Raw genomic sequence first — 26276 nt, forward strand, 5'->3', positions numbered from 1 at the left:
CACCCGTCCGCACGTCTTTCATTAAAAAAATCTCCTTTAACAGTGGAATATCCGGATAAAATGCTGAAACCGACTTCTTCTGAAAGTCTCTGTTCTCTCACGACGTCCTGGATCAATAGAGCCTGAAATGTGGAGGTTTTCAGCTTGAACAGGCTGACGATGGCGGCTGAGAGCGCTGAGCGACGTCTCGTCCCGTGGGAAGTCCTTAAAGCGACAGAATCACCTCAAAATCTCTCATCAGCCGTTAAAATTTTCACTGAAAACCAGCTTAATTTTTCGAACCGTGTCCACTTCGATGTGTCTCACAGGTTTAGAAAAAATTTTGATCAAACAACGCGCCAGTCTCTCAGCAACTTCTCAGACAAAGGAATTCCGACGAGGGGCTGGACGACTCCTCCCACAAGGAGTGCTCACAGGCGAATGACGTCACCGACAGGCGTGGAAAAACTCACGCATGCGCACGAGGGTTCAAGCATGTCTGACGTAAAAACATATGAATGAAATCCATATAGTTTTTGAAAAAAATAAAAAGGACCGTTGCTTTATTGACAGCCCTCGTATACTGTGAATAAACTGTATGTTGAATGTACAGTGCTGTTTAGTTTACCTAATACATTTAATACATCTTAATGATCATCTGATGTTGGCATACGAAACCTGTTTTAGGTAACCTGCATGTTTACATTTCAGCATACAATATTAAAATTTCAGCTCTTTTGATCTGTTTTTTTAATGGGTTTAAAGTATTAAAAAAAAAAACAACTAGAGCATCACGCATACAGTGCAAACCTCCACCAACACCAGTTTCCAATTCCAAAAAATTTTAACTTGGAAAAAGTCCTGTTAGAAGTGACTTTTCATAAGCTAAATTAGATGTGATCAGATGTCATGATTGTGTATTTAGTTCATGCACTTGAATTGCACTTTTGATTGAGATACAGTTTTATGCAAAAGTTTGGACATCCCTGATAATTTTCATCATTTTCCTTTATAAATCATTGGTTGTCTGGATCAGAAATTTCAGTTAAATATATCATATAGCAAACGAACACACTGATATTTGAAAAATGAAATAAAGTTTCTAGTATTTACAGAAAGTGTGCAATGATTATTTTAACAAAATTGGGCAGGTGCATACATTTGGGCACCCTTGTCATTGGAACACAAAATTGGTTTGGCAAGGCCATTTACCCTTGACCTCCTTACACAGGTAAATCCAGTCATCAAACCCAACGTGTAGGTTAGCTGTTCCCACCACTGCCATGATATTCAGTGGCACAGGCGCTATACCTCTGTGAAGTTGTCCCCTCCCCCAAATTCTTCAAATCAACAAAAAAAAGTTCTTAATGGTTTGTGGTGAAAAATCTTCCTTTGTGCTGATTTAATGTTAAAGATATTAACAAAAGTTAAATTAGGTCATCCCAGGTCAGCCAGCTGTTCCATATCACCCAAATCAAACAAAAATGCTCTCAATCATCTGTGATTGTTTGTATTGTTAAAATTTTCATTTGTGTTGCTGTTGTTTTTAATACATTAATAAAGGTTGATGGGGACGTCAGCCAACACCCCACATCATCCAAATGAAGCAAAAATTGTGCCAGTCATTTGTACCGTATTTGTGTTGGTTTGTACTGCAAAAGTTTTCATTTGTGCTGCTTTCATTTTTAATATATTAATAAGTTCAATAATAAGGCCAACCAGTGCCCCACATCTTTCAAATTAAACAACTGTGCTGGTTTGTGCTGTTTATTTATTGGATTTGGTGTGTGTGTGTGTGTGTGTGTGTGTGTGTGTGTGTGTGTGTGTGTGTGTGTGTGTGTGTGTGTGTGTGTGTGTGTGTGTGTGTTAAAGTCACATTGCTTGAAAACATTTATGCTGTTTTTGTTTTTTCCTTACTTTTCTTAACATGCCTTCCTGTTTTGTGTGCTCCATGAAGCCAGGCGAGGTGCTCAGAACTCACCTTGCCACCATAGAGTCTGAAAAGGCGGAGCTGGTAGAATCCTTGTCCAAGATGGAGGTGGAGTTGGCTTTACGGGGTGAGGAGCTACAACAAGCCCAAAGTTCTCTAGCCAGTGAGAGGGAAAGCGGGGTGAAGACAGCAGAAGCTCTGCAGAATCAGCTAAACGAAAAGGTGACATTTTGTCATTTTAAATGTGACAGATCACGCTAATGTGTTCAGCATAGGCATGTGAATCTCATCGCCAATGATTCGATGCGCACCTCGATACACTACCAGCAGTGCGATACATATAGTGATACATGACGATACTGACTATACGATGCGATACGATTCACCCCTGTTCCTGACTTGATGGCGAAGTGATTTGGTGTGATATGATGCAATTCAACATGATGCAAAGAAATTATGCCAAAAATTTCAATAAAAAATAAGAAGCTGCATTTCAGTATGGTACTATGGCATACTTCTTCTGATTCTACTAGAGGCATTTAGGAACAAGAATGGGTTCCCTCATATTTGGAACCTGTTTGACACTGTCAGAACTTAAACAGTACAGTAAACAGTAAGACATCATCACTCTCAATGAGTGACTTAGAGTGAATCAGTCATTGACAGAGTACCACCTTGGCAAAAGTAATCTGAGATACTTTTCTCACCAGTTTTGCTTTAGAGGAATCCAAGTTAGGGGGAGCAGTGGAGGCCGTATCGATACCATTCTTTCTCTTCAAGTGAGTCCCTAAATTTGTCGTACTGCCAGTGTCAGGTTTAGCATTATTTTCAAACGACCCACATCTTGTCAAGTTTCCCATCTTTAAAAAAAAAAAGCCAAGTATCTCCAAATGCCTCATTTAAATGTTTTAGGTGCATCAGAAATCTCCTCCAACTGCTTGCTGCTATTCCCGCGGACCTCCATCTTTGTTGGGGAAGAAATATGCTTTCTGGCTTCTGCCCATGTTCAAAACAAAATGCAAAGCAGTGATGGTGCATTCACTGTACCTCGGAAAAAATCGATGCAAGAACGCAACGAGCGATGCACCACGATTTCACCCGTCAATTGAATCGATGCACACTGAATGAATCAGTACACTCGCTTCACACACGTTTGTATCTAGATACCGATTCATATCGATCTCCACATGCCTAGTTCAGAGTAAACTTCTATTTGTGACCAGCAGTGTTAGGCAAGTTACTTTCAAAAAGGAATTAGTTGTAGTTAGTTACTTCTCACAAAAATAACTGAGTTACAGCATTATAAAAGTAATTAGTTACTTGGAAAATTAACTATTGCATTACTTTACTAAAAAGTTCAAACGTGAATTTGGAGCGCCCCCCCCCCCCTTAATGAACTTTAAATTCAATTCAATTATATGTTCAATTATTTATAATTAAACTGGATATTCAAATATTGGACGCATAATAGAATACATTATTAACAGAAACCATTGTACACTACACTATTTTAATGTGTAGTCCTTGATGATCCTCTGTGCCTCCTCTATGGCTCTGAGGCATACTTGAACATTTAACAAAATGTTCAAGTATGCCCCCCCCCCCCCCCCCCCGAACTTTAAATTTAACTATGTTAGATTAGAATAATAAAGGATTATTAAACGACTACGAGGTCTGTACAGGGAAATATCAGGCCGACATGTTGTCAGTACAGACCAAGCGTTAGCGAGGTCCATGCGAAAAACACAGAGGTCACGCTCGTGCAGTTCTATAATAAGAGCTGTGAAATTATGATTAAGATATGTAATATTATATCTCAAAATATCAAAAACCAGTATATATCATGAAGGACCCCTTCACACATAACATGATTGAAGCTGACTAGCGCACTAAGGAGGAATTGCATGCCACTCGCGAAAGATCGGAGCTGCCTCAAACACCTCGTACAGCTGTCGCCACAACCATTCAACCACACAAGCCAGCAACAGCAAATGCCCTGAGAGTGCCCATTCGACCCCTCTCTGGGCAGGTGTCGGCCAAATTCCAGGTGCCACACACGATCATCTAATGCTGCTCGCCGGGCACTTAGAAAAAGCGGGGCTATTTGCGCTCCCAGCACAAGAGTAGATAGCAGGCGACCACATTCGCGCTGTCTGTGAAAAGTGTCTAAGGGCCACACAAGTGTGCCATAAGCTAGCAACACACACTGGCGTGCCAGAATGTTGGCTCCCCCCTCAAAACATGTGGCGTATGTGTCTTTTGTGCTCCCCTTCCCCCCACAGCACATGTGGTGTGCAGGGAGGGGCACACTTGCATGAAATGCTGATACGTATTTACAGACATGATCATATGGGGACCAGCCAGCCATGTCTGAGCGCACACAGCAGAGCAAGGCGCCTCTCAGCTGATCACTTCCCAGCCACACACTGACAGCTGGAAATGGCGGCTCAGTGCACACATGTTACATTAAAAACACAGAGACCACAGCCAGGACAGGTATAGAAATAATTACTACAATAACTACATACACAATTACATAACAAATAACTAAAACGAATGATCACAAAAGAGAGTGACACTTTGTTCTGTACGCTGAACGAACGGGTGTGCGTGTCCCCAAACAACAGCAGCTGTTGAGATCTCTGGACCCACGAGTCACAGATGGAGAACACCTGTAGTGGCTGGTAGAATATGACATCGCATTAAGCGCTGATGTCAACATGCTGTCCTCACGTGGAAATAAATGAAAACACATATCGCTTCAGATGACTGCCACGTCAGTGCACCACAGCACTGGTGAATATCATGCCATGCTGAGAACCACTGCGAGGCACGTGTCATTGCGGGATTTCCCCACATGGTAATAACTAAAACATATCACATTTGCAATGCGGTCACCAGCGGAACACTGCGCACTGGACACACCATGCTGGCTGATATGTTCATGACACGTAGCCGACTCCTCATGAGACGTGAGCCCTTCATGAGAGGAGCGCATCAGGTAATTCATGTAAGACAAAAGGGAGAACAGTAATCCACATCACTTCATTACTTCCTGGTGTACATCTAGGCGAAGGCTAACTCCACTCTTTATAACAGGAATTGAGTATTGTAAATTGTAGTGTTTTATTAAATTTTTTTGTTCCTCTGCTGTGTGCGTGACTTTTTCCACGTGTTCGTGTGCGTGAACAATTTGTAGCTAAACTTTGAGGTCTTCTTTTTAAGAAAACCCTCCTCTATACCACTTCATCATGAAGCTGTATAACTGGTGATGCAAAATGCAAAGCTTGCACGGTGCACAATTTTTCCAGTCACAGCCACGTAAACCTATAACTTCTTCTGGGTTGTCTGGGTGTCTTGGTGGCTTTCCTCACTCTTCTCCTTCTTGCACAGTCACTCAGTTTTTGAGAACTGCCTACTCCATGCAGATGTACCATAGAGTGCCATATTGTTTGTATTTCTTCATAAGTGATGTAAGTAAATGATATAATAATTGATCAACATATTGATTTATTCTGCCTTACAGAAACCTGGTTACAGCAGGATGAATATGTTAGTTTAAATGAGTCAACACCCCCGAGTCACACTAACTGCCAGAATGCTCGTAGCACGGGCCGAGGCGGAGGATTAGCAGCAATCTTCCATTCCAGCTTATTAATTAATCACAAACTCAGACAGAACTTTAATTCATTTGAAAGCTTGACTCTTAGTCTTGTCCATCCAAATTGGAAGTCCCAAAAACCAGTTTTATTTGTTATTATCTATCGTCCACCTGGTCGTTACTGTGAGTTTCTCTGTGAATTTTCAGACCTTTTGTCTGACTTAGTGCTTAGCTCAGATAAGATAATTATAGTGGGTGATTTTAACATCCACACAGATGCTGAGAATGACAGCCTCAACACTGCATTTAATCTATTATTAGACTCAATTGGCTTTGCTCAAAATGTAAATGAGTCCACCCACCACTTTAATCATATCTTAGATCTTGTTCTGACTTATGGTATGGAAATTGAAGACTTAACAGTATTCCCTGAAAACTCCCTTCTGTCTGATCATTTCTTAATAACATTTACATTTACTCTGATGGACTACCCAGCAGTGGGGAATAAGTTTCATTACACTAGAAGTCTTTCAGAAAGCGCTGTAACTAGGTTTAAGGATATGATTCCTTCTTTATGTTCTCTAATGCCATATACCAACACAGTGCAGAGTAGCTACCTAAACTCTGTATGTGAGATAGAGTATCTCGTCAGTAGTTTTACATCCTCATTGAAGACAACTTTGGATGCTGTAGCTCCTCTGAAAAAGAGAGCTTTAAATCAGAAGTGCCTGACTCCGTGGTATAACTCACAAACTCGCAGCTTAAAGCAGATAACCCGTAAGTTGGAGAGGAAATGGCATCTCACTAATTTAGAAGATCTTCACTTAGCCTGGAAAAAGAGTCTGTTGCTCTATAAAAATGCCCTCCGTAAAGCTAGGACATCTTACTACTCATCACTAATTGAAGAAAATAAGAACAACCCCAGGTTTCTTTTCAGCACTGTAGCCAGGCTGACAAAGAGTCAGAGCTCTATTGAGCCGAGTATTCCTTTAACTTTAACTAGTAATGACTTCATGACTTTCTTTGCTAATAAAATTTTAACTATTAGAGAAAAAATTACTCATAACCATCCCAAAGACGTATCATTATCTTTGGCTGCTTTCAGTGATGCCGGTATTTGGTTAGACTCTTTCTCTGTTTGTTCTGTCTGAGTTATTTTCATTAGTTACTTCATCCAAACCATCAACATGTCTATTAGACCCCATTCCTACCAGGCTGCTCAAGGAAGCCCTACCATTATTTAATGCTTCGATCTTAAATATGATCAATCTATCTTTATTAGTTGGCTATGTACCACAGGCTTTTAAGGTGGCAGTAATTAAACCATTACTTAAAAAGCCATCACTTGACCCAGCTATCTTAGCTAATTATAGACCAATCTCCAACCTTCCTTGTCTCTCAGAAATTCTTGAAAGGGTAGTTGTAAAACAGCTAACTGATCATCTGCAGAGGAATGGTCTATTTGAAGAGTTTCAGTCAGGTTTCAGAAGTCATCATAGTACAGAAACAGCATTAGTGAAGGTTACAAATGATCTTCTTATGGCCTCAGACAGTGGACTCATCTCTGTGCTTGTTCTGTTAGACCTCAGTGCTGCTTTTGATACTGTTGACCATAAAATTTTATTACAGAGATTAGAGCACGCCATAGGTATTAAAGGCACTGCGCTGCGGTGGTTTGAATCATATTTATCTAATAGATTACAATTTGTTCATGTAAATGGGGAATCTTCTTCACAGACTAAGGTTAATTATGGAGTTCCACAAGGTTCTGTGCTAGGACCAATTTTATTCACTTTATACATGCTTCCCTTAGGCGGTATTATTAGACGGCATTGCTTAAATTTTCATTGTTACGCAGATGATACCCAGCTTTATCTATCCATGAAGCCAGAGGACACACACCAATTAGCTAAACTGCAGGATTGTCTTACAGACATAAAGACATGGATGACCTCTAATTTCCTGCTTTTAAACTCAGATAAAACTGAAGTTATTGTACTTGGCCCCACAAATCTTAGAAACATGGTGTCTAACCAGATCCTTACTCTGGATGGCAGTACCCTGACCTCTAGTAATACTGTGAGAAATCTTGGAGTCATTTTTGATCAGGATATGTCATTCAAAGCGCATATTAAACAAATATGTAGGACTGCTTTTTTGCATTTACGCAATATCTCTAAAATTAGAAAGGTCTTGTCTCAGAGTGATGCTGAAAAACTAATTCATGCATTTATTTCCTCTAGGCTGGACTATTGTAATTCATTATTATCAGGTTGTCCTAAAAGTTCCCTGAAAAGCCTTCAGTTAATTCAAAATGCTGCAGCTAGAGTACTAACGGGGACTAGAAGGAGAGAGCATATCTCACCCATATTGGCCTCTCTTCATTGGCTTCCTGTTAATTCTAAAATAGAATTTAAAATTCTTCTTCTTACTTATAAGGTTTTGAATAATCAGGTCCCATCTTATCTTAGGGACCTCATAGTACCATATCACCCCAATAGAGCGCTTCGCTCTCAGACTGCAGGCTTACTTGTAGTTCCTAGGGTTTGTAAGAGTAGAATGGGAGGCAGAGCCTTCAGCTTTCAGGCTCCTGTCCTGTGGAACCAGCTCCCAATTCAGATCAGGGAGACAGACACCCTCTCTACTTTTAAGATTAGGCTTAAAACTTTCCTTTTTGCTAAAGCTTATAGTTAGGGCTGGATCAGGTGACCCTGAACCATCCCTTAGTTATGCTGCTATAGACTTAGACTGCTGGGGGGGTTCCCATGATGCACTGAGTGTTTCTTTCTCTTTTTGCTCTGTATGCACCACTCTGCATTTAATCATTAGTGATTGATCTCTGCTCCCCTCCACAGCATGTCTTTTTCCTGGTTCTCTCCCTCAGCCCCAACCAGTCCCAGCAGAAGACTGCCCCTCCCTGAACCTGGTTCGGCTGGAGGTTTCTTCCTGTTAAAAGGGAGTTTTTCCTTCCTACTGTCGCCAAGTGCTTGCTCACAGGGGGTCGTTTTGACTTTTGGGGTTTTTACGTAATTTTTGTATGGCCTTGCCTTACAATATAAAGCGCCTTGGGGCAACTCTTTGTTGTGATTTGGCGCTATATAAATAAAATTGATTGATTGATTGATTAAAGTCCAAAACATTTTCAGTGGCAGCTTTACCCTCAGAGAGCCTGACCACGAAAGACTCGTAAGCTGTCATGGATGTTAACCCTTTATCTACGGCGATGGCGCCCACGCCATTTTTTTTTTTTCCGTAACTCCGCCATAGTTTGTCCAATCCGAATGATTCAAAGTGCATTGTTAAGCTAACACAAAGGGCTTTCCAATGATATATGGTGTATTATGGTAAACATAAGCCTGTTATGTCATAACGCAGAGGAAAAACACGGAAGTTTCACACTAGTGTGCCGCTGATTCTCATTACCGTAAGTTCTCATGTAAGCCCTCAATCTGAAAAATTTCAACACTGACAGCAAACCAAGAACCCGTGCTTTCCAACAGTATGTTATACGAGGTCTGTCCATAAAGTATAGGTCCTTTTTATTTTTTTCAAAAACTATATGGATTTCATTCATATGTTTTTATGTCAGACATGCTTGAACCCTCGTGCGCATGTGTGAGTTTTTCCACGCCTGTCAGTGACGTCATTCGACTGTGAGCACTCCTTGTGGGAGGAGTCGTCCACCCCCTCGTCGGAATTCCTTTGTCTGAGAAGTTGCTGAGAGACTGACGCTTTGTTTGATCAAAATTTTTTCAAAACCTGTGAGACACATCGAAGTGGACATGGTTCGAAAAATTAAGCTGGTTTTCAGTGAAAATTTTAACGGCTGATGAGAGATTTTGAGGTGATACTGTCGCTTTAAGGACTTCCCACAGTGCGAGACATCGCGCAGCGCTCTCAGGCGCCGTCATCAGCCTGTTTCAAGCTGAAATCCTACACATTTCAGGCTCTATTGATCCAGGACATCGTGAGAGAACAGAGAAGTTTCAGAAGAAGTCGGTTTCAGCATTTTATCCGGATATTCCGCCACAGGAAAAACACCTCTGTTGGAAGCCTTAAGGACAAGTTGGAACAGGTCCAGCTGTTAAACAATTTCTCATATACTCACTCCACTGAAAGCCATCAAAAGCCGCCTGGATTTTACAAATGGTTATCAACACAGAGGTGTTTTTCCTGTGCCGCCGTACCGCGCCGGCTGCGTCCCGACGCGCGGACCCGTCCGCACGTCTTTCATTAAAAAAATCTCCTTTAACAGTGGAATATCCGGATAAAATGCTGAAACTGACTTCTTCTGAAACTTCTCTGTTCTCTCACGACGTCCTGGATCAATAGAGCCTGAAATGTGGAGGATTTCAGCTTGAAACAGGCTGACGACGGCGCCTGAGAGAGCTGCGCGACGTCTCGCACCGTGGGAAGTCCTTAAAGCGACAGTATCACCTCAAAATCTCTCATCAGCCGTTAAAATTTTCACTGAAAACCAGCTTAATTTTTCGAACCATGTCCACTTCGATGTGTCTCACAGGTTTAGAAAAAATTTTGATCAAACAAAGCGCCAGTCTCTCAGCAACTTCTCAGACAAAGGAATTCCGACGAGGGGCTGGACGACTCCTCCCACAAGGAGTGCTCACAGGCGAATGACGTCACCGACAGGCGTGGAAAAACTCACGCATGCGCACGAGGGTTCATGCATGTCTGACGTAAAAACATATGAATGAAATCCATATAGTTTTTGAAAAAAATAAAAAGGACCTATACTTTATGGACAGCCCTCGTATGTTGCATATATTACGGTAAAGTGCGTTCGGTGACTTTTGAAACGAGGGAAAAGTATGAAAAAGAGCGCAAAAGTGACAGAAAAGTACAGAGACTGACATCAAACATAAATGTAGTAATTTTTGAGGAAAAGGCAGGGTGTTAGTGTCATTTGTGAAGGTGTGTGTGAATGTTTGTGTGGGTGTGATGGCTCCATCAGTCACAAGCCACTGCCCGGTGCCAACAAGCAGAAACCCAACTTGCCAGAGATCCACAAAGGGGCGGCGTTCTTGCAAGGTTTGCTGGATGTGTAAACTTTGTAAAATTGGCCTCTGTCTTCACCCAGACAGAAACTGTTACAAACAGTACCACACTGACAATGGACTGATGTAGTTTAGATCTAATTTTGATTCTTGGTTATATATTTGTATATAGTTTGACACTTTATTGTTTTATTCATATTGTATGATTTTGCACAAAATGAGTGATCAAATGAGTGATTTATTACACATTTTAATAATACAGATAATAATTGATATATTTATATATAGTTTTGCACTTTGTTGTTATTCATATTGTTTGGTTCTGCACTTTAAAATTGGTTTCTTTTTGCATATTTTCACCTTGCAAAATGTTTACTTTTGCACTGTTTCTGCGGTGTTTCTGAATTCTAGACACACAAAATTAATTATTTTGATTGTAAACACTTACAGCTTCCTGTTAAACATGTGAAATCCAAACTTCCTTTACATAATCATTTTTCACTAAAAAACTGAAAAAAATCAAGTTCGTTTTTGTGTTTTTTTTCTCATTTTAAATGCTAAAACTTACAAATAATGTGTATAAATAGTTAATCAGGTGTAATATAATTGAAATTCAGGTACTCTTGGAAAAGGGTACCAAAGCACACAAACATAGAACATTATTTCTTAATTTTATTGCTATAATAAAAAATTTTAACCAGTCGTCCATTATAGCCTCAGTAGGTAAAGGGTTAAAGGGGGCAATACATGGTATTAGGAACAGGGGTATGTAAACTTTTGATCAGGGTCATTTGGGTAGTTTCTTTTGTCATAATGATTTAAAAATAGTAAACAGTTCTTTGACAGTAAACAGCTTCACCCAACCACTAACCATGAGTGAAAAAACAAGTTTTTGTGTTATCATACATATTCTGTGAAAAATGGCCAGAAAACCAAAAATTCTGCCCGAGTATGTAAATTTTTGAGCACAGCTGTATTGTCGCAGCAGTTTGGCAGCAAACGGCATCATACAAAGACTTAGTAAAAATAGAGACAATAAATGTCTCCATTTCAGCCTGCTTCAGATTAAGCTCTGGTCATCTTTACAAGTGAGTGATCATTTGTGAATTTGCAATCTGTGTATATTTGTCACTTAGCTATCTTCATGTTTATCATTCATACTCAGGTACATGTCTTGTGATGTTGTAGGATCTGAGGCGTGGCTGTGTGTATTTGTGTGTGTGCAGGAGAGCAGGGAGCAGGCGTTGGAGGGTCAGCTGGTAGCAGCTCGCTGGTCCAACCTGCAGGGAGCCATAGAGGAGGCACAGAGGATCATCAAGGACTCCTTAAATCTAATAGATGACCCAGCACACATCAGCTGCACCAGCTCTGCAGGTCAGATACTGAAGTTTTAATAACATTATAAGGCTACAATGCGGAAACACTGGTACTGCATGTACTGTACACAGTAGCTGTTGTCTCTTAGGGCTTGATTTACAAAGGGCACATATAATGAGTGCTAAATTGCAGTGGCTTTCTACACCTTTGTGCTTTGTGTTGGATGACTGTGGCGAGCTAAGATATCCTGAAATAATGTAGTTAGTGATATTATTATTAACTGTGTTTAAGGTGATATCAAATGTGTGTATCTGCAGTGGAGATTTTTTTTTTCTCCATAGCATGGTTACTGACTCTGGTGTTATTATATTCTGTTGACTTTTACATAATTGGAGAGGACATGACATAGATGAGAGGTGGGGGCTGGAGCTGTCCAGCACCTCCATTGCTGGACATGTCTATCCATTATACATGTGGACAGATGAACAACCTGAAAAGATAAAATCTCCATAGAAATGTTGGCAAAAGGTGGAAAATGGAAAGACATGATAAATGTCGCAATTAATTTTATTTCATTATAAATACACCACTATAAATTAATGTTTAATCATTTTGTTTTCTGTGTTAACGATTATTGAATGAAAATAAAGAAATGCATACCCCAAACAACTCACTGGGAATAACTTGGAATCAGATTTATGAATATCTGCAATCTTGTAAGTTACCACCCTGATTTCAAATGTGCAAAATAGACCTTATCAGAACCTTCTGAATTTCCTTTTGACTTTAATGGATCACATTGCTTGTGCAAAATCAACTTCACCTCACACAATTTTGCAGACTTAAATGGACAGTGTGCACTTTTTGCTCATTTGAAAGATTCAAACCTCAGTGCACATTGTTACCAGATCAGCATGCAGATTTGTTTGCAGTGCTGCAGAGTTTGCATACGTTTTTACTCACACTAACCTTTAGTAAATCAAGCCTTCACCATGTTGTGTTCCTTCCTCTCATTGAACTTTGTCTCTTTGTAGACTATTTGGCATCCAGGTGTCAAGCATCTTTAGACTGTATGGACAGACTCCATTCTGCCACTGAGGCCTTCTTGGCTGACAACACAGGTCAGGTGACAGGATAAATGATAGATTCCTTGAGTAATGTAATAGCCCAGTCACACGGCACACGACGATTCCTGAACGAAGGGAAAAAGTAAAAAAACGTTACAATTTGTTAAGAAAAGGTGGATGAAAGAGCTTTTATCACCGAACAGTCTGCGAAGCAAGAGCGCAAAAGGGACGAAAGAGGAACTTAACAAAACCGAAGCTCACGATCTCAACGAAACGCGCCTGGAGCCACAGCTGGAGCAGAGCGTGTCCAGCGCTGGAACGGAGCTCATAGCGCCTGAGTCCTGGAGAAACTGCAACCAGAATCTGTGGAGATGTCGATGGACCACCTGCTCTGGTTCCTTGTCCAGAACAAAAGAGGGATCATCTCCGTCATCATCAGAATCCACACTGTCTGTCGACACGATGCGTGCTCCGTCGTGCTCCAATTAAAAAAAAAAAAAAAGTGTTCCATGGTCACTGCTTTATCACTGTATTATGTTCTAAGCCATATACAACCCCTGGCAAAAATTATGGAATCACTGGCCTCGGAGGATGTTCATTCAGTTGTTTAACTTTGTAGATAAAAAGCAGATCACAGACATGACACAAAACTAAAGTCATTTCAAATGGCAGCTTTCTGGCTTTAAGAAACACTATAAGAAAACAGGAAAAAAAATTGTGGCAGTCAGTAACGGTTACTTTTTTAGACCAAGCAGAGGGAAAAAAATATGGAATCACTCAATTCTGAGGAAAAAATTATGGAATCATGAAAAACAAAAGAACGCTCCAACACATCACTAGTATTTTGTTGCACCACCTCTGGCTTTTATAACAGCTTGCAGTCTCTGAGGCATGGACTTAATGAGTGACAAACAGTACTCTTCATCAATCTGGCTCCAACTTTCTCTGATTGCTGTTGCCAGATCAGCTTTGCAGGTTGGAGCCTTGTCATGGACCATTTTCTTCAACTTCCACCAAAGGTTTTCAATTGGATTAAGATCCTGACTATTTGCAGGCCATAACATTGATCCTATGTGTCTTTTTGCAAGGAATGTTTTCACAGTTTTTGCTCTATGGCAAGATGCATTATCATCTTGAAAAATGATTTCATCATCCCCAAACATCCTTTCAATTGTTGGGATAAGAAAAGTGTCCAAAATATCAACGTAAACTTGTGCATTTATTGATGATGTAATGACAGCCATCTCCCCAGTGCCTTTACCTGACATGCAGCCCCATATCATCAATGACTATGGAAATTTACATGTTCTCTTCAGGCAGTCATCTTTATAAATCTCATTGGAACGGCACCAAACAAAAGTTCCAGCATCATCACCTTGCCCAATGCAGATTCGAGATTCATCACTGAATATGACTTTCATCCAGTCATCCACAGTCCACGATTGCTTTTCCTTAGCCCATTGTAACCTTGTTTTTTCTGTTTAGGTGTTAATGATAGCTTTCATTTAGCTTTTCTGTATGTAAATCCCATTTCCTTTAGGCGGTTTCTTACAGTTCGGTCACAGACGTCGACTGCAGTTTCCTCCCATGCGTTCCTCATTTGTTTTGTTGTGCACTTTCGATTTTTGAGACATATTGCTTTAAGTTTTCTGTCTTGACGCTTTGATGTCTCTACCAGTATGTTTGCCTTTAACAACCTTCCCATGTTGTTTGTATTTGGTCCAGAGTTTAGACACAGCTGACTGTGAACAACCAACATCTTTTGCAACATTGCGTGATGACTTACCCTCTTTTAAGAGTTTGATAATCCTCTCCTTTGTTTCAATTGACATCTCTCGTGTTGGAGCTATGATTCATGTCAGTCCACTTGGTGCAACAGCTCTCCAAGGTGTGATCACTCCTTTTTAGATGCAGACTAACGAGCAGATCTGATTTGATGCAGGTGTTAGTTTTGGGGATGAAAATTTACAGGGTGATTCCATAATTTATTCCTCAGAATTGAGTGAGTCCATATTTTTTTTCCCTGTGCTTGGTCTAAAAAAGTAACCGTTACTGACTGCCACAATTATTTTCCTGATTTCTTATAGTGTTTCTTAAAGCCAGAAAGTTGCCATTTGAAATGACTTTAGTTTTGTGTCATGTCTGTGATCTGCTTTTTTCTACAAAATTAAACAACTGAATGAACATCCTCCGAGGCCGGTGATTCCATAATTATTGCCATGGGTTGTTTATTGATTTATAACATAAAACTGTCAAAAGAGAGAATAAATATAAGTGTAAAGATGATTGAATATATCAGACCAGTAAATTAATCAGTGCGTGTGAAAGCGCGCATTGACTCGTGCGGTTATTTCCACCAGCTGATCACTGATCCACAGCGTGAATTCTTCCTTCCAGAACAGCTCTTTTTATCATCATTTTGATTCATCTGCCTGTTGCCACATGTACAGAAGGACTGGATTGTCATTCCTACACTCATATTGTTATATTTAATACAAAATAATAAGCGCACAGAGCAGCTCCTACTGCCGCTGATGCTGCGTTCAAGTACCGTCGGAAATTACACTACTTTTTCGTTGTTTCAAATTCAGCAGTTTCTTGTGGCAAAATAATTAATTATATCCAGACAGAAGATTAATTCTGGCCTATGTAATGTGCCTGAGCCCATTGAAGCTGCCCCCCCACACAGATAAAAAAATCCAAGCAAGCAGGCTGAATTTGTCCTGTAATTTCCGACGGTACATGAACGCAGCAGCAGCCTCAGCGCTCACAAACCGGCTTCTGCGCTATGTGAAAACGTTCAGCTGCTCCAACGAAGTCAAATTAAACAATAACGTTACAAAAACTACACAAACAATTAAAATATGTCAAGAACGACAGCAAAACGAAACACAGACGAACTGAGGTTTTTGTTGCCCTTCGTTCAAATTTTTCAACAGTTTAAAAATCCTGACGAAGCGCCCGCTGCAGGAACGAAGCTGCGCAAAGGTTAAACGATGTCAACGACAGTCAACGAAAGTCCAGATTTCTTGTTTCGTCAGGGATTCGTCACCCTTCGTTAAGTGCCGTGTGATTGGGCCATAAGTAATTTTTACTGATGTAGATATTGTAAAATATGTTTCTGTTTTGTCATAATTATGTCAGTGTGCCGTACTGATAGAGGTTAGGATTTGTTTCTCTGTATGCTTGTCAAGGTTTAGATGCTGACCTTTCATCCTGATTCACTGAACTAATTGGAATTCCTGATTACATGATCAGAGGAATCAGGATCAAAGATCATATTTAGGAGCCATCCCTTGGTCTGAATCACCGAACTGCAATCAAGTCTACCTTCATCCAAAGTCTGCTCCTCCACCAGTTTTTCTTTAAATCAGTTTTTGTGTTTTAGATATCCTGCCGATAGACAGACAAATGGCAACAAAAACATCATTTTCTTGATGAAAAAATTTGAACTAATGAGATGTTTCTATGTGAATTATTCTTACACATCTATTTCACCAAAATGAACTCTTATTTTTTTGTCATCACTTCTAAGCTGAAAGGTTATTCATGTAGCAAATTTTCAAAAAGTTCAAATCAGGAAAAAGAACATTTGCAGTGTTTAACGTTATGTGTATGTTTATTGTGTTGACATGCAGGTGTGCCTGAGCTGGTGCGGGTGGTGACTCAGTGTGGCCACCTGGTGGGTGACACAATCATTCAGGGTAGTGCTACTTCACACATGGTACCAGTGGAGCAAGCTGATGGTAGGTTTGTTTATTTGCTTGCTAATATGAGTGTAACAGAGATTAATACTTTGTAGCTTCTCTGCATCTATCCTGGTTTTACTATGTGCAATACGAGGGCTGTCAATAAAGTTACGGTCCTTTTTATTTTTTTCAAAAACTATATGGATTTCATTCATATGTTTTTACGTCAGACATGCTTGAACCCTCGTGCGCATGCGTGAGTTTTTCCACGCCTGTCGTTGACGTCATTCGCCTGTGAGCACTCCTTGTGGGAGGAGTCGTCCAGCCCCTCGTCGGAATTCCTTTGTCTGAGAAGTTGCTGAGAGACTGGCGCTTTGTTTGATCAAATTTTTTCTAAACCTGTGAGACACATCGAAGTGGACACGGTTCGAAAAATTAAGCTGGTTTTCAGTGAAAATTTTAACGGCTGATGAGAGATTTTGAGGTGATTCTGTCGCTTTAAGGACTTCCCACGGTGCGAGACGTCGCTCAGCGCTCTCAGCCGCCGTTGTCAGCCTGTTCAAGCTGAAAACCTCCACATTTCAGGTTCTATTGATCCAGGACGTCGTGAGAGAACAGAGAAGTTTCAGAAGAAGTCGGTTTCAGCATTTTATCCGGATATTCCACTGTTAAAGGAGATTTTTTTAATGAAAGACGTGCGGACGGGTCCGCGCGTCGGGACGCAGCCGCCGCGACGCTCCGCCACAGGAAAAACACCTCTGTTGAAATCCTTAAGGACAAGTTGGAACATGTCCTGCCTGTTAAACAATTTCTCATATACTCACTCCACTGAAAGCCATCAAAAGCCGCCTGGATTTTACAAATGGTTATCAACACGGAGGTGTTTTTCCTGTGCCGCCGCACCGCGTCGGCTGCGTCCCGACGCGCGGATCCGTCCGCACGTCTTTCATTAAAAAAAATCTCCTTTAACAGTGGAATATCCGGATAAAATGCTAAAACCGACTTCTTCTGAAACTTCTGTTCTCTCACGACGTCCTGGATCAATAGAGCCTGAAATGTGGAGGTTTTCAGCTTGAACAGGCTGACGACGGCGGCTGAGAGCGCTGAGCGACGTCTCGCACTGTGGGAAGTCCTTAAAGCGACAGAATCACCTCAAAATCTCTCATCAGCCGTTAAAAGTTTCACTGAAAACCAGCTTAATTTTTCGAACCGTGTCCACTTCGATGTGTCTCACAGGTTTAGAAAAAATTTTGATCAAACAACGCGCCAGTCTCTCAGCATCTTCTCAGACAAAGGAATTCCGACGAGGGGCTGGACGACTCCTCCCACAAGGAGTGCTCACAGGCGAATGACGTCACCGACAGGCATGGAAAAACTCACGCATGCGCACGAGGGTTCAAGCATGTCTGACGTAAAAACATATGAATGAAATACATATAGTTTTTGAAAAAAATAAAAAGGACCGTTACTTTGACAGCCCTCGTATGTTGCTTATAGCAGATTATATCACTGGGATGTTCAGTCCTTTATTATGAGAGCTGCACAATACTTTTCTCTTCTGCACTGTAGGGAATCTAAGTAGATACAAGATTACTCACTCTATAATGATGACTGTGCCTTTTAAGGACTTTTCATTTGATTTCTGCTCTGTGTTCTCACTGTTTTTTAAAAGTAGTATAGCATGAATGCTGGCAAAAACTGTTTTTGAGTACAAACCTATTAATATAACAACAACATGGTTTAACAAGCTAGAACACACTACAGCATGGTCAGCTGGGTAGCAAACAAATTTTAAGTTTGTGCACAAACTACCACAAACAAATTTCTGATTGCAACCGTGTAACACACTTTGGGTGGAGATAATGGATAAGAGCAGTGTGACAACAGCGTGGTGTGCTTGAGATTGGATTGCATCAAGGATTGGCTCTAAGTCCTATCTTGCATGCACTGGCAATGGATAGGAGTTTCCATGGACTGTTATGCTGAAGGAAGCAGATTGAGAAATGCCTGGAGAGGTGGAGGTACACGCTGGAGAGAAGGGAAATTAATGTCATATGGAGCAAGATGGAGTACATGTACATGAGTAAGAAGGAATGGAGAGGTCTATGGAGTATAGATGGTGTGTGTGTGTGTGTGTGTGTGTGTGTGTGTGTGTGTGTGTGTGTGTGTGTGTGTGTGTGTGTGTGTGTGTGTGTGTGTGTGTGTGTGTGTTTAAGCACTTGGGGATCAACTGTTCAAAGTCATGGAGTGCAGTTGGGAGATGAAGGGAGTTCAGGCAGGGTGGAGAAGAATAGCAAGGAGTGATTAGTGACAGAAGGGTATTTGGAAAGGGAAAGATTATAACACCAGTGACACCAGCTATGTTGTATGGCTTGGAAATGGTGGATATATAGGAAAAAGAGTGGAGATGGAACCGCTAGGCAGGACGAGAAGAGGAAGGCCAAAGAGGGGGTTTATAGATGAGGTGAGGGAGAGCATGCAGTGAGGTGTTTGGTGAGACAGAGGAAGATGTTGAGGACAAAAGTAGTAGTTCCAAGGTTAGCGTCATCTGTCTGTGTGCCCACAGTGAAAAGTTGCCTTTTTCCACCGACCATCTGTCCATTGATCAACACATGACTGCTGTTAATTAAATTAAATTAATTTCATTTATTTCATTTATATAGCGCCAAATCACAAAAAAATTTGCCTCAAGGTGCTTCACACAAATAAGGTCTGACCTTACCAACCCCCAGACCAAGCACACAGGTGACACTGATAAGGAAAAACACCCTCTGAGGAAGAAACCTCAAGCAGACCAGACTCAAAGGGGTGGCCCTCTGCTTGGGCCATGCTACAGACACAAATTACAAAAAATTGCTGTTCGTGAGACTCATAGTTTTTCCTTCGTAGCACTCTGTAGTAGTACTCTTTAGTTGTACTCTGTAGGGAGTTATCCATACCACTATGTAATGAATCTGTTCCTGGCGGGAGAGAGAATAACAGTCCCAGATTTGTGTGTGCAAAAACGTAACAGTATTTCCATTGAACTGTGGAACTTTCACATTTGGAGAAAATAGGTTGACTAAGCTATTATTTAATAGATGCAACTGAGCTTAATTTCGTGAAACACTTATCATATGGGCTCACGGTGCATTGAAACAGATGGGCTATGTTAAAATCACTAACTTTCTCATGCACTCCAATGACAGTTATCCTTTGAGGAGTCTATCATGTTACCTTGTATCATTTTAATAGTGAGTTTTGCTGCAGTATCAGTGTGTGATTGGAAATTATCAGGAACCATTACACACGGTCAAGAATAATGTTCTGCGTTGTTGCACGCTGTTGCTCGTAACAGCGCATCGTTAGGTTCTGCCACGTTGTGAATGAGGCAAATTGTCTCCACACACCCCATATTCATTCAACCGTCAGTTGCTGAATAATTCAGGTCGCTCCAGTTTGCTCCTCAAAATCCACAGCAGAAGAACTTCGTGACTGCATGCTTAGTTGGACTCTGTGCAATGCAGTGGCGCAGAAAGGAGGAGGAGACAGAGAGAGCCAGATGTGTGGCTTCACGCGATTCTCATCTCGCTTGTTTTCCCAAACATCAGGCACGTGCAGCAGGTGGAACACCTGCAGGAGCGCGCTGAGGAGCACTGGAACGAGACTTTTAGCCAACTTGGCATCACTGTCCTTCAGCATATTGCAGCAATGAAACTGAATGCGGTGCAGCAGGGTTTAACTGTGTGCACGTCAGAGAAGAAATCTGTCACACTCTGTTAGGATCACCACTAATCACGACAGATCAACATGCTCAGTTGCGACCTCCATGACATGAGGCGAAATGAGGGTAAGTGTATGACATTTGTGGACGATTTTTTTGACAGCCAAAAACATGCTCCATGAAAATCACGAATATCACACACCAACACGCACGATTAAGAAACCTATTCAGATGCGTTAAGTCACGCTAAGAATGTCAGGAATGTACCACGAATAATAATAATAATAAATTTTATTTGTACCGCACTTATTTGAATGCAAATCTCAGAGTGCACATAAAACAGCAATAAAAGAGATAAGATAGGATAAAATTACAATACATCATACATACACTCAACAAAAATATAAATGCAACACTTTTGGTTTTGCTCCCATTTTGTATGAGATGAACTCAAAGATCTAAAACTTTTTCCACATACACAATATCACCATTTCCCTCAAATATTGTTCACAAACCAGTCTAAATCTGTGATAGTGAGCACTTCTCCTTTGCTGAGATAATCCATCCCACCTCACAGGTGTGCCATATCAGGATGCTGATTAGACACCATGATTAGTGCACAGGTGTGCCTTAGACTGTCCACAATTAAAGGCCGCTCTGAAAGGTGCAGTTTTATCACACAGCACAATGCCGCAGATGTCGCAAGATTTGAGGGAGCGTGCAATTGGCATGCTGACAGCAGGAATGTCAACCAGAGCTGTTGCTCGTGTATTGAATGTTCATTTCTCTACCATAAGCCATCTCCAAAGGTGTTTCAGAGAATTTGGTAGTACATCCAACCAGCCTCACAACCGCAGACCACATGTAACCACACCAGCCCAGGACCTCCACATCCAGCATGTTCACCTCCACGATCGTCTGAGACCAGCCACTTGGACAGCTGCTGAAACAATCAGTTTGCATAACCAAAGAATTTCTGCACAAACTGTCAGAAACCGTCTCAGGGAAGCTCATCTGCATGCTCGTCGTCCTCATCGGGGTCTCGACCTGACTCCAGTTCGTCGTCATAACCAACTTGAGTGGGCAAATGCTCACATTTGCTGGCATTTGGCACGTTGGAGAGGTGTTCTCTTCATGGATGAATCCCGGTTCACACTGTCCAGGGCAGATGGCAGACAGCGTGTGTGGCGTCGTGTGGGTGAGCGGTTTTCTGATGTCAATGTTGTGGATCGAGTGGCCCATGGTGGCAGTGGGGTTATGGTATGGGCAGGCGTTTGTTATGGACGAAGAACACAGGTGCATTTTATTGATGGCATTTTGAATGCACAGAGATACCGTGACGAGATCCTGAGGCCCATTGTTGTGCCATACATCCAAGAACATCACCTCATGTTGCACGGCCCCATGTTGCAAGGATCTGTACACAATTCTTGGAAGCTGAAAATGTCCCAGTTCTTGCATGGCCGGCATACTCAACGGACATGTCACCCATTGAGCATGTTTGGGATGCTCTGGACCGGCGTATACGACAGCATGTACCAGTTCCTGCCAATATCCAGCAACTTCGCACAGCCATTGAAGAGGAGTGGACCAACATTCCACAGGCCACAGTTGACAACCTGATCAACTCTATGCGAAGGAGATGTGTTGCACTGCATGAGGCAAATGGTGGTCACACCAGATACTGACTGGTATCTTCCCCCACCCCCAAATAAAACAAAACTGCACCTTTCAGAGTGGCCTTTTATTGTGGCCAGTCTAAGGCACACCTGTGAGGTGGGATGGATTATCTCAGCAAAGGAGAAGTGCTCACTATCACAGATTTAGACTGGTTTGTGAACAATATTTGAGGGAAATGGTGATATTGTGTATGTGGAAAAAGTTTTAGGTCTTTGAGTTCATCTCATACAAAATGGGAGCAAAACCAAAAGTGTTGCATTTATATTTTTGTTGAGTGTACATTAGTTAAAAACTAGCTGTAAGCTTTTCTAAAAAGGAAGGTTTTTAAACCTTTCTTAAAAGCATCCACTGTCTGTGGGGCCCTGAGGTGGTCTGGGAGGGCATTCCACAGGCGGGGAGCAGCAGCCTCGAAGGCCCGGTCCCCCATGGTCTTGAGCCGTGTCCTGGGTGGGAGCAGACGGTGCTGTTGGCCTGACCGGGTTCTGCCAGAGGTATCTGGAGTGAGGAGGTCAGTGATGTAGGTGGGGGCATCACCATGGAGACGGTGGGTGTGCAGAAGGATCTTGTACTCTATACGGAAGTGAATAGGAAGCCAGTGGAGGGTGTGAAGGATGGGGGTGATGTGCTCGTGTTTCCGCACCCTCATCAGGACCCTGGCAGCGCTGTTCTGGACATACTGGAGCTTTTGAATGCTCCTGCCAGGGATCCCGATGAGGAGTGCGTTACAATAGTCCAACCTGGAGGAGACAAAGGCATGGACGAGCCTCTCCGCAGCCGAAAGGGAAAGTGAAGAACGGAGTTTGGAAATATTACGGAGGTGGAAAAAGGAGGTTTTGCAGATGTTATTGACATGACTGTCAAAAGAAAGGTGGGGGTCAAACCTGAGCCCGAGATTGGTAACAGAGGGAGAGAGAGGAATGCTGTGGCCAAAAAGAGAAATTGAAGTAATGAGAGAGGAGTGGAGTTGGTGAGGAGTACCGGTTTGAATGGCTTCAGTTTTTCGAGCCATTCAGCTGCAGGAAGTTCTGTCTCATCCATGGCCCTATCTCTTCCAGGCAGGAGTTGAGGCGGGAAATGGTGGCAGAGAAAGGAACGGAGGGAGTGATCTTGATGTAAAGCTGTGTGTCGTCAGCATAGCAATGGAAGTGGATTCCATGCCTGCCGACGACACACCCGAGGGGAAGCATGTAAATGGTGAAGAGGGTGGGACCGAGCACGGAGCCCTGGGGGACCCCACAGGTGAAAGTGTGGGGGCGAGATTTAGCGTCCCCCAAGACCACATGCTCGGTCCGGTCCGTGAGGTAGGAGTGAAACCAGTGAAGGGCAATGTGGGAGAGACCAATGTGGTGCTGGAGATGGTGCAGGAGGATGTGATGGTCTGTGGTGTCAAACGCGGCAGTGAGGTCAAGAAGGATGAGGAGGGAAGCGGAACCAGAGTCAGAGGCCATCAGGAGATCATTGGTCACTCTGATGAGAGCTGTCTCTGTGCTGTGGGAGGGACTAAAACCGGATTGAAATTTCTCATATAGATTATTGAATTTGAGATGATTGTGAAGTTGAATGGAAACTACTCTTTCAAGGATTTTGGAGATGAATGGAAGATTACTGATTGGACAGTAATTTGAAAGGGGTACAGTGTCAAGGGTTGGTTTTTTAAGAAGGGGTTTGATAAGAGCTGTTTTTAGGGAGGTTGGTACTGTTCCAGTTTCAAAAGAAAGATTGATTATTTCAGTGATGATTGGACTGATGGATGAGGAAAAGTTTTTGAGCAGAGGCGAGGGAAGGGGATCTAGGGAGCAAGTAGATGGTTTGGAGATACGGATAACCTTCTCGACCTCCTGCTGCGTTGTGAGGGAGAAATGGGGAATATGCTGTGGGCCAAGAGTAGTTGGAATGTCAAAGGTGGACCTGTATGTAGATGAAAAAGTAGAACGAATATTAGCTACTTTGGAGATGAAAAATTCAAGGAAATTATTGCAGTTGGCTACTGTTGGAGTGTGGTATGAGGGGATCTGAGGCTTAAGGAGGTGTTTAATGGTGGAGAATAGTTTTTGGGAATTACCTGTGTTATTGTTGATTATTGTGGAGTAGTAACCGGACCTAGCTGAGGAGAGAGCTTTTGCATATGATTTTTGATGTTCCCGGTAGGCCAACTTGTGCACCGTCAGGCCAGATGTTTTGTAGACCCGCTCCAGGACGCAGCCAGACCTTTTCATTGCCCTAAGCTGGTCAGTAAACCAGGGAGCTGGACGGGTGAAAATGACAGTTCGAGTTTTAAGTGGAGCATGAAAGTGTTGTGAAAGTGTAGGAACACGGACCCACAACAGGGGGCGCAAATGAACGGACAATGGAGGAGTCAAATAACACTGTTTTTACTGTTGTGAAACAGGCACAACAAATACAACCGATTACAATATTGAGACTGAGTTTAATTACAATGGTGTCGTGTGGGCAGGCTCGACGATAGGAGACGTCTGTCCAAGTCGAACCGGAACCAACCCGATTTCCTCTGCCACCGAACCCCGGGAATACTGGAGCCGCCAAGTCCCGAATTCCCAGGTGGCCACTGCCTCCGCTCGTCGGATCCGGTACTGCTGGCAAGAAACAGAAACAGTCAGGTGTGGATGCGGCTGCACCCAGCAACACGGAGGGTGGAGACTCCACCTCCACCTCTCGTCAACAACAATCAAGAAGTGTAGGAAGGTGAGTACTTATCCAAATGCTGTCTGGTAGTCAGCTGTCCTACAGATAATCAACAAGAATACAATTAAAGTCACACGTATGTGTAGGCTGAGATTGTTACCTCTTTGGTAAGGCGATATCTCGGCAAATGAGGTGGAGATGCCGTCCTGCTGATATACCTCCTTGTTGATTGGGATCAGCTGTCTCCAGTGATGGGTGACAGCTGTCATTCTGGCTGCTCCTTCCTGTAAGGCGGCAGCGCCCTCCGGTGCCTGGAGCCCGCACTCCAGGCAGGGCGCCCTCTAGTGGTGGTGGGCCAGCAGTACCTCCTCTTCAGCGGCCCACACAACAGGACCCCCCCCTCAACGGGCGCCTCCTGGCGCACGACCGGGTTTGTCAGGGTGGCGACGGTAGAAGTCGGCCAGGAGGGCCGGGTCCAGGATGAAGCCCTTCTTCACCCAGGAGCGTTCTTCGGGGCCGTACCCCTCCCAGTCCACCAGATACTGAAAACTCCGGCCCATCCGTCGGACGTCGAGGAGCCGGCGCACGGTCCAAGGCGGCTCTCCGTCGATGATCCGGGCAGGAGGTGGCGCCGGACCCGGAGTGCAGAGGGGTGAGGTGTGATGAGGTTTAATCCTAGAGACGTGGAATACTGGATGAATCCGCAGTGAGGCCGGAAGCTGGAGCCTCACTGCGGCGGGATTGATGACCTTGAGTATCTTGTACGGACCGATGTATCGTTCTTGCAGTTTTGGGGAGTCCACTTGTAGGGGAATGTCCTTGGTGGACAACCACACTTCCTGCCCAGGACGATACGTGGGAGCCGGGGCCCGCCGCCGGTCTGCATGGTTCTTCGCCCTTGTTCGGGCCCTTAACAAAGCAGAACGGGCGACACGCCACACCCGACGGCACTTCCGTAGGTGGGCCTGGACCGAGGGCACACCGACCTCCCCCTCAACCACCTGAAACAACGGGGGTTGATACCCCAAGCACACCTCGAAAGGGGAGAGGCCGGTGGCTGATGACACTTGACTGTTGTGGGCGTACTCGATCCAGGCCAGGTGGGTACTCCAGGCCGTCGGGTGCGCGGCTGTCACACAGCGTAGGGTCTGCTCCATCTCCTGGTTGGCCCGTTCTGCTTGTCCGTTGGTCTGGGGGTGATACCCGGACGAGAGACTGACCGTGGCCCCCAGTTCCCGGCAAAAGCTCCTCCAAACATGCGAGGAGAACACGGGACCGCGATCGGAGACGATGTCTGATGGTATCCCATGCAGACGGACGACGTGGTGGACAAGGAGGTCCGCTGTCTCCTGGGCCGTTGGTAGCTTCGGGAGGGCCACGAAGTGGGCCGCCTTGGAGAATCGGTCCACTATCGTGAGGATGACGGTGTTTCCCTGGGACGGCGGGAGACCCGTGACAAAATCCAGGCCGATGTGGGACCAGGGGCGATGAGGAACGGGCAGCGGCTGTAGCAAACCCGAGGTTTTGCGGTGATCGGTCTTGCCCCTGGCACAGGTGGTACAGGCCTGGATGTAACCCCGGACGTCGGCCTCTAAGGACGCCCACCAGAAGCGCTGCCGGACGACTGCCACGGTCCTACGCACCCCAGGATG

The 26276-nt window shown here is 43.3% G+C and overlaps 1 protein-coding gene across 4 annotated transcripts in view; it reads left to right on the forward strand.

Annotated features, from left to right (window-relative positions):
- Window positions 1-26276, forward strand: part of hip1 (huntingtin interacting protein 1) — a 274436-nt gene that overhangs the window by 214409 nt on the left and 33751 nt on the right. For all 4 annotated transcript variants that reach the window (XM_034168174.1, XM_034168175.1, XM_034168172.1 and 1 more), the window contains exons 18-21: window positions 1937-2131; window positions 11752-11899; window positions 12877-12963; window positions 16548-16655. In XM_034168174.1, coding sequence (XP_034024065.1) covers window positions 1937-2131; window positions 11752-11899; window positions 12877-12963; window positions 16548-16655 — 538 coding nt within the window. The remainder of the gene's footprint in view (window positions 1-1936; window positions 2132-11751; window positions 11900-12876; window positions 12964-16547; window positions 16656-26276) is intronic.

This window comes from Thalassophryne amazonica, chromosome 4, assembly GCF_902500255.1.
Source record: "Thalassophryne amazonica chromosome 4, fThaAma1.1, whole genome shotgun sequence".
Classification (NCBI taxonomy): Eukaryota; Metazoa; Chordata; class Actinopteri; order Batrachoidiformes; family Batrachoididae; genus Thalassophryne; species Thalassophryne amazonica.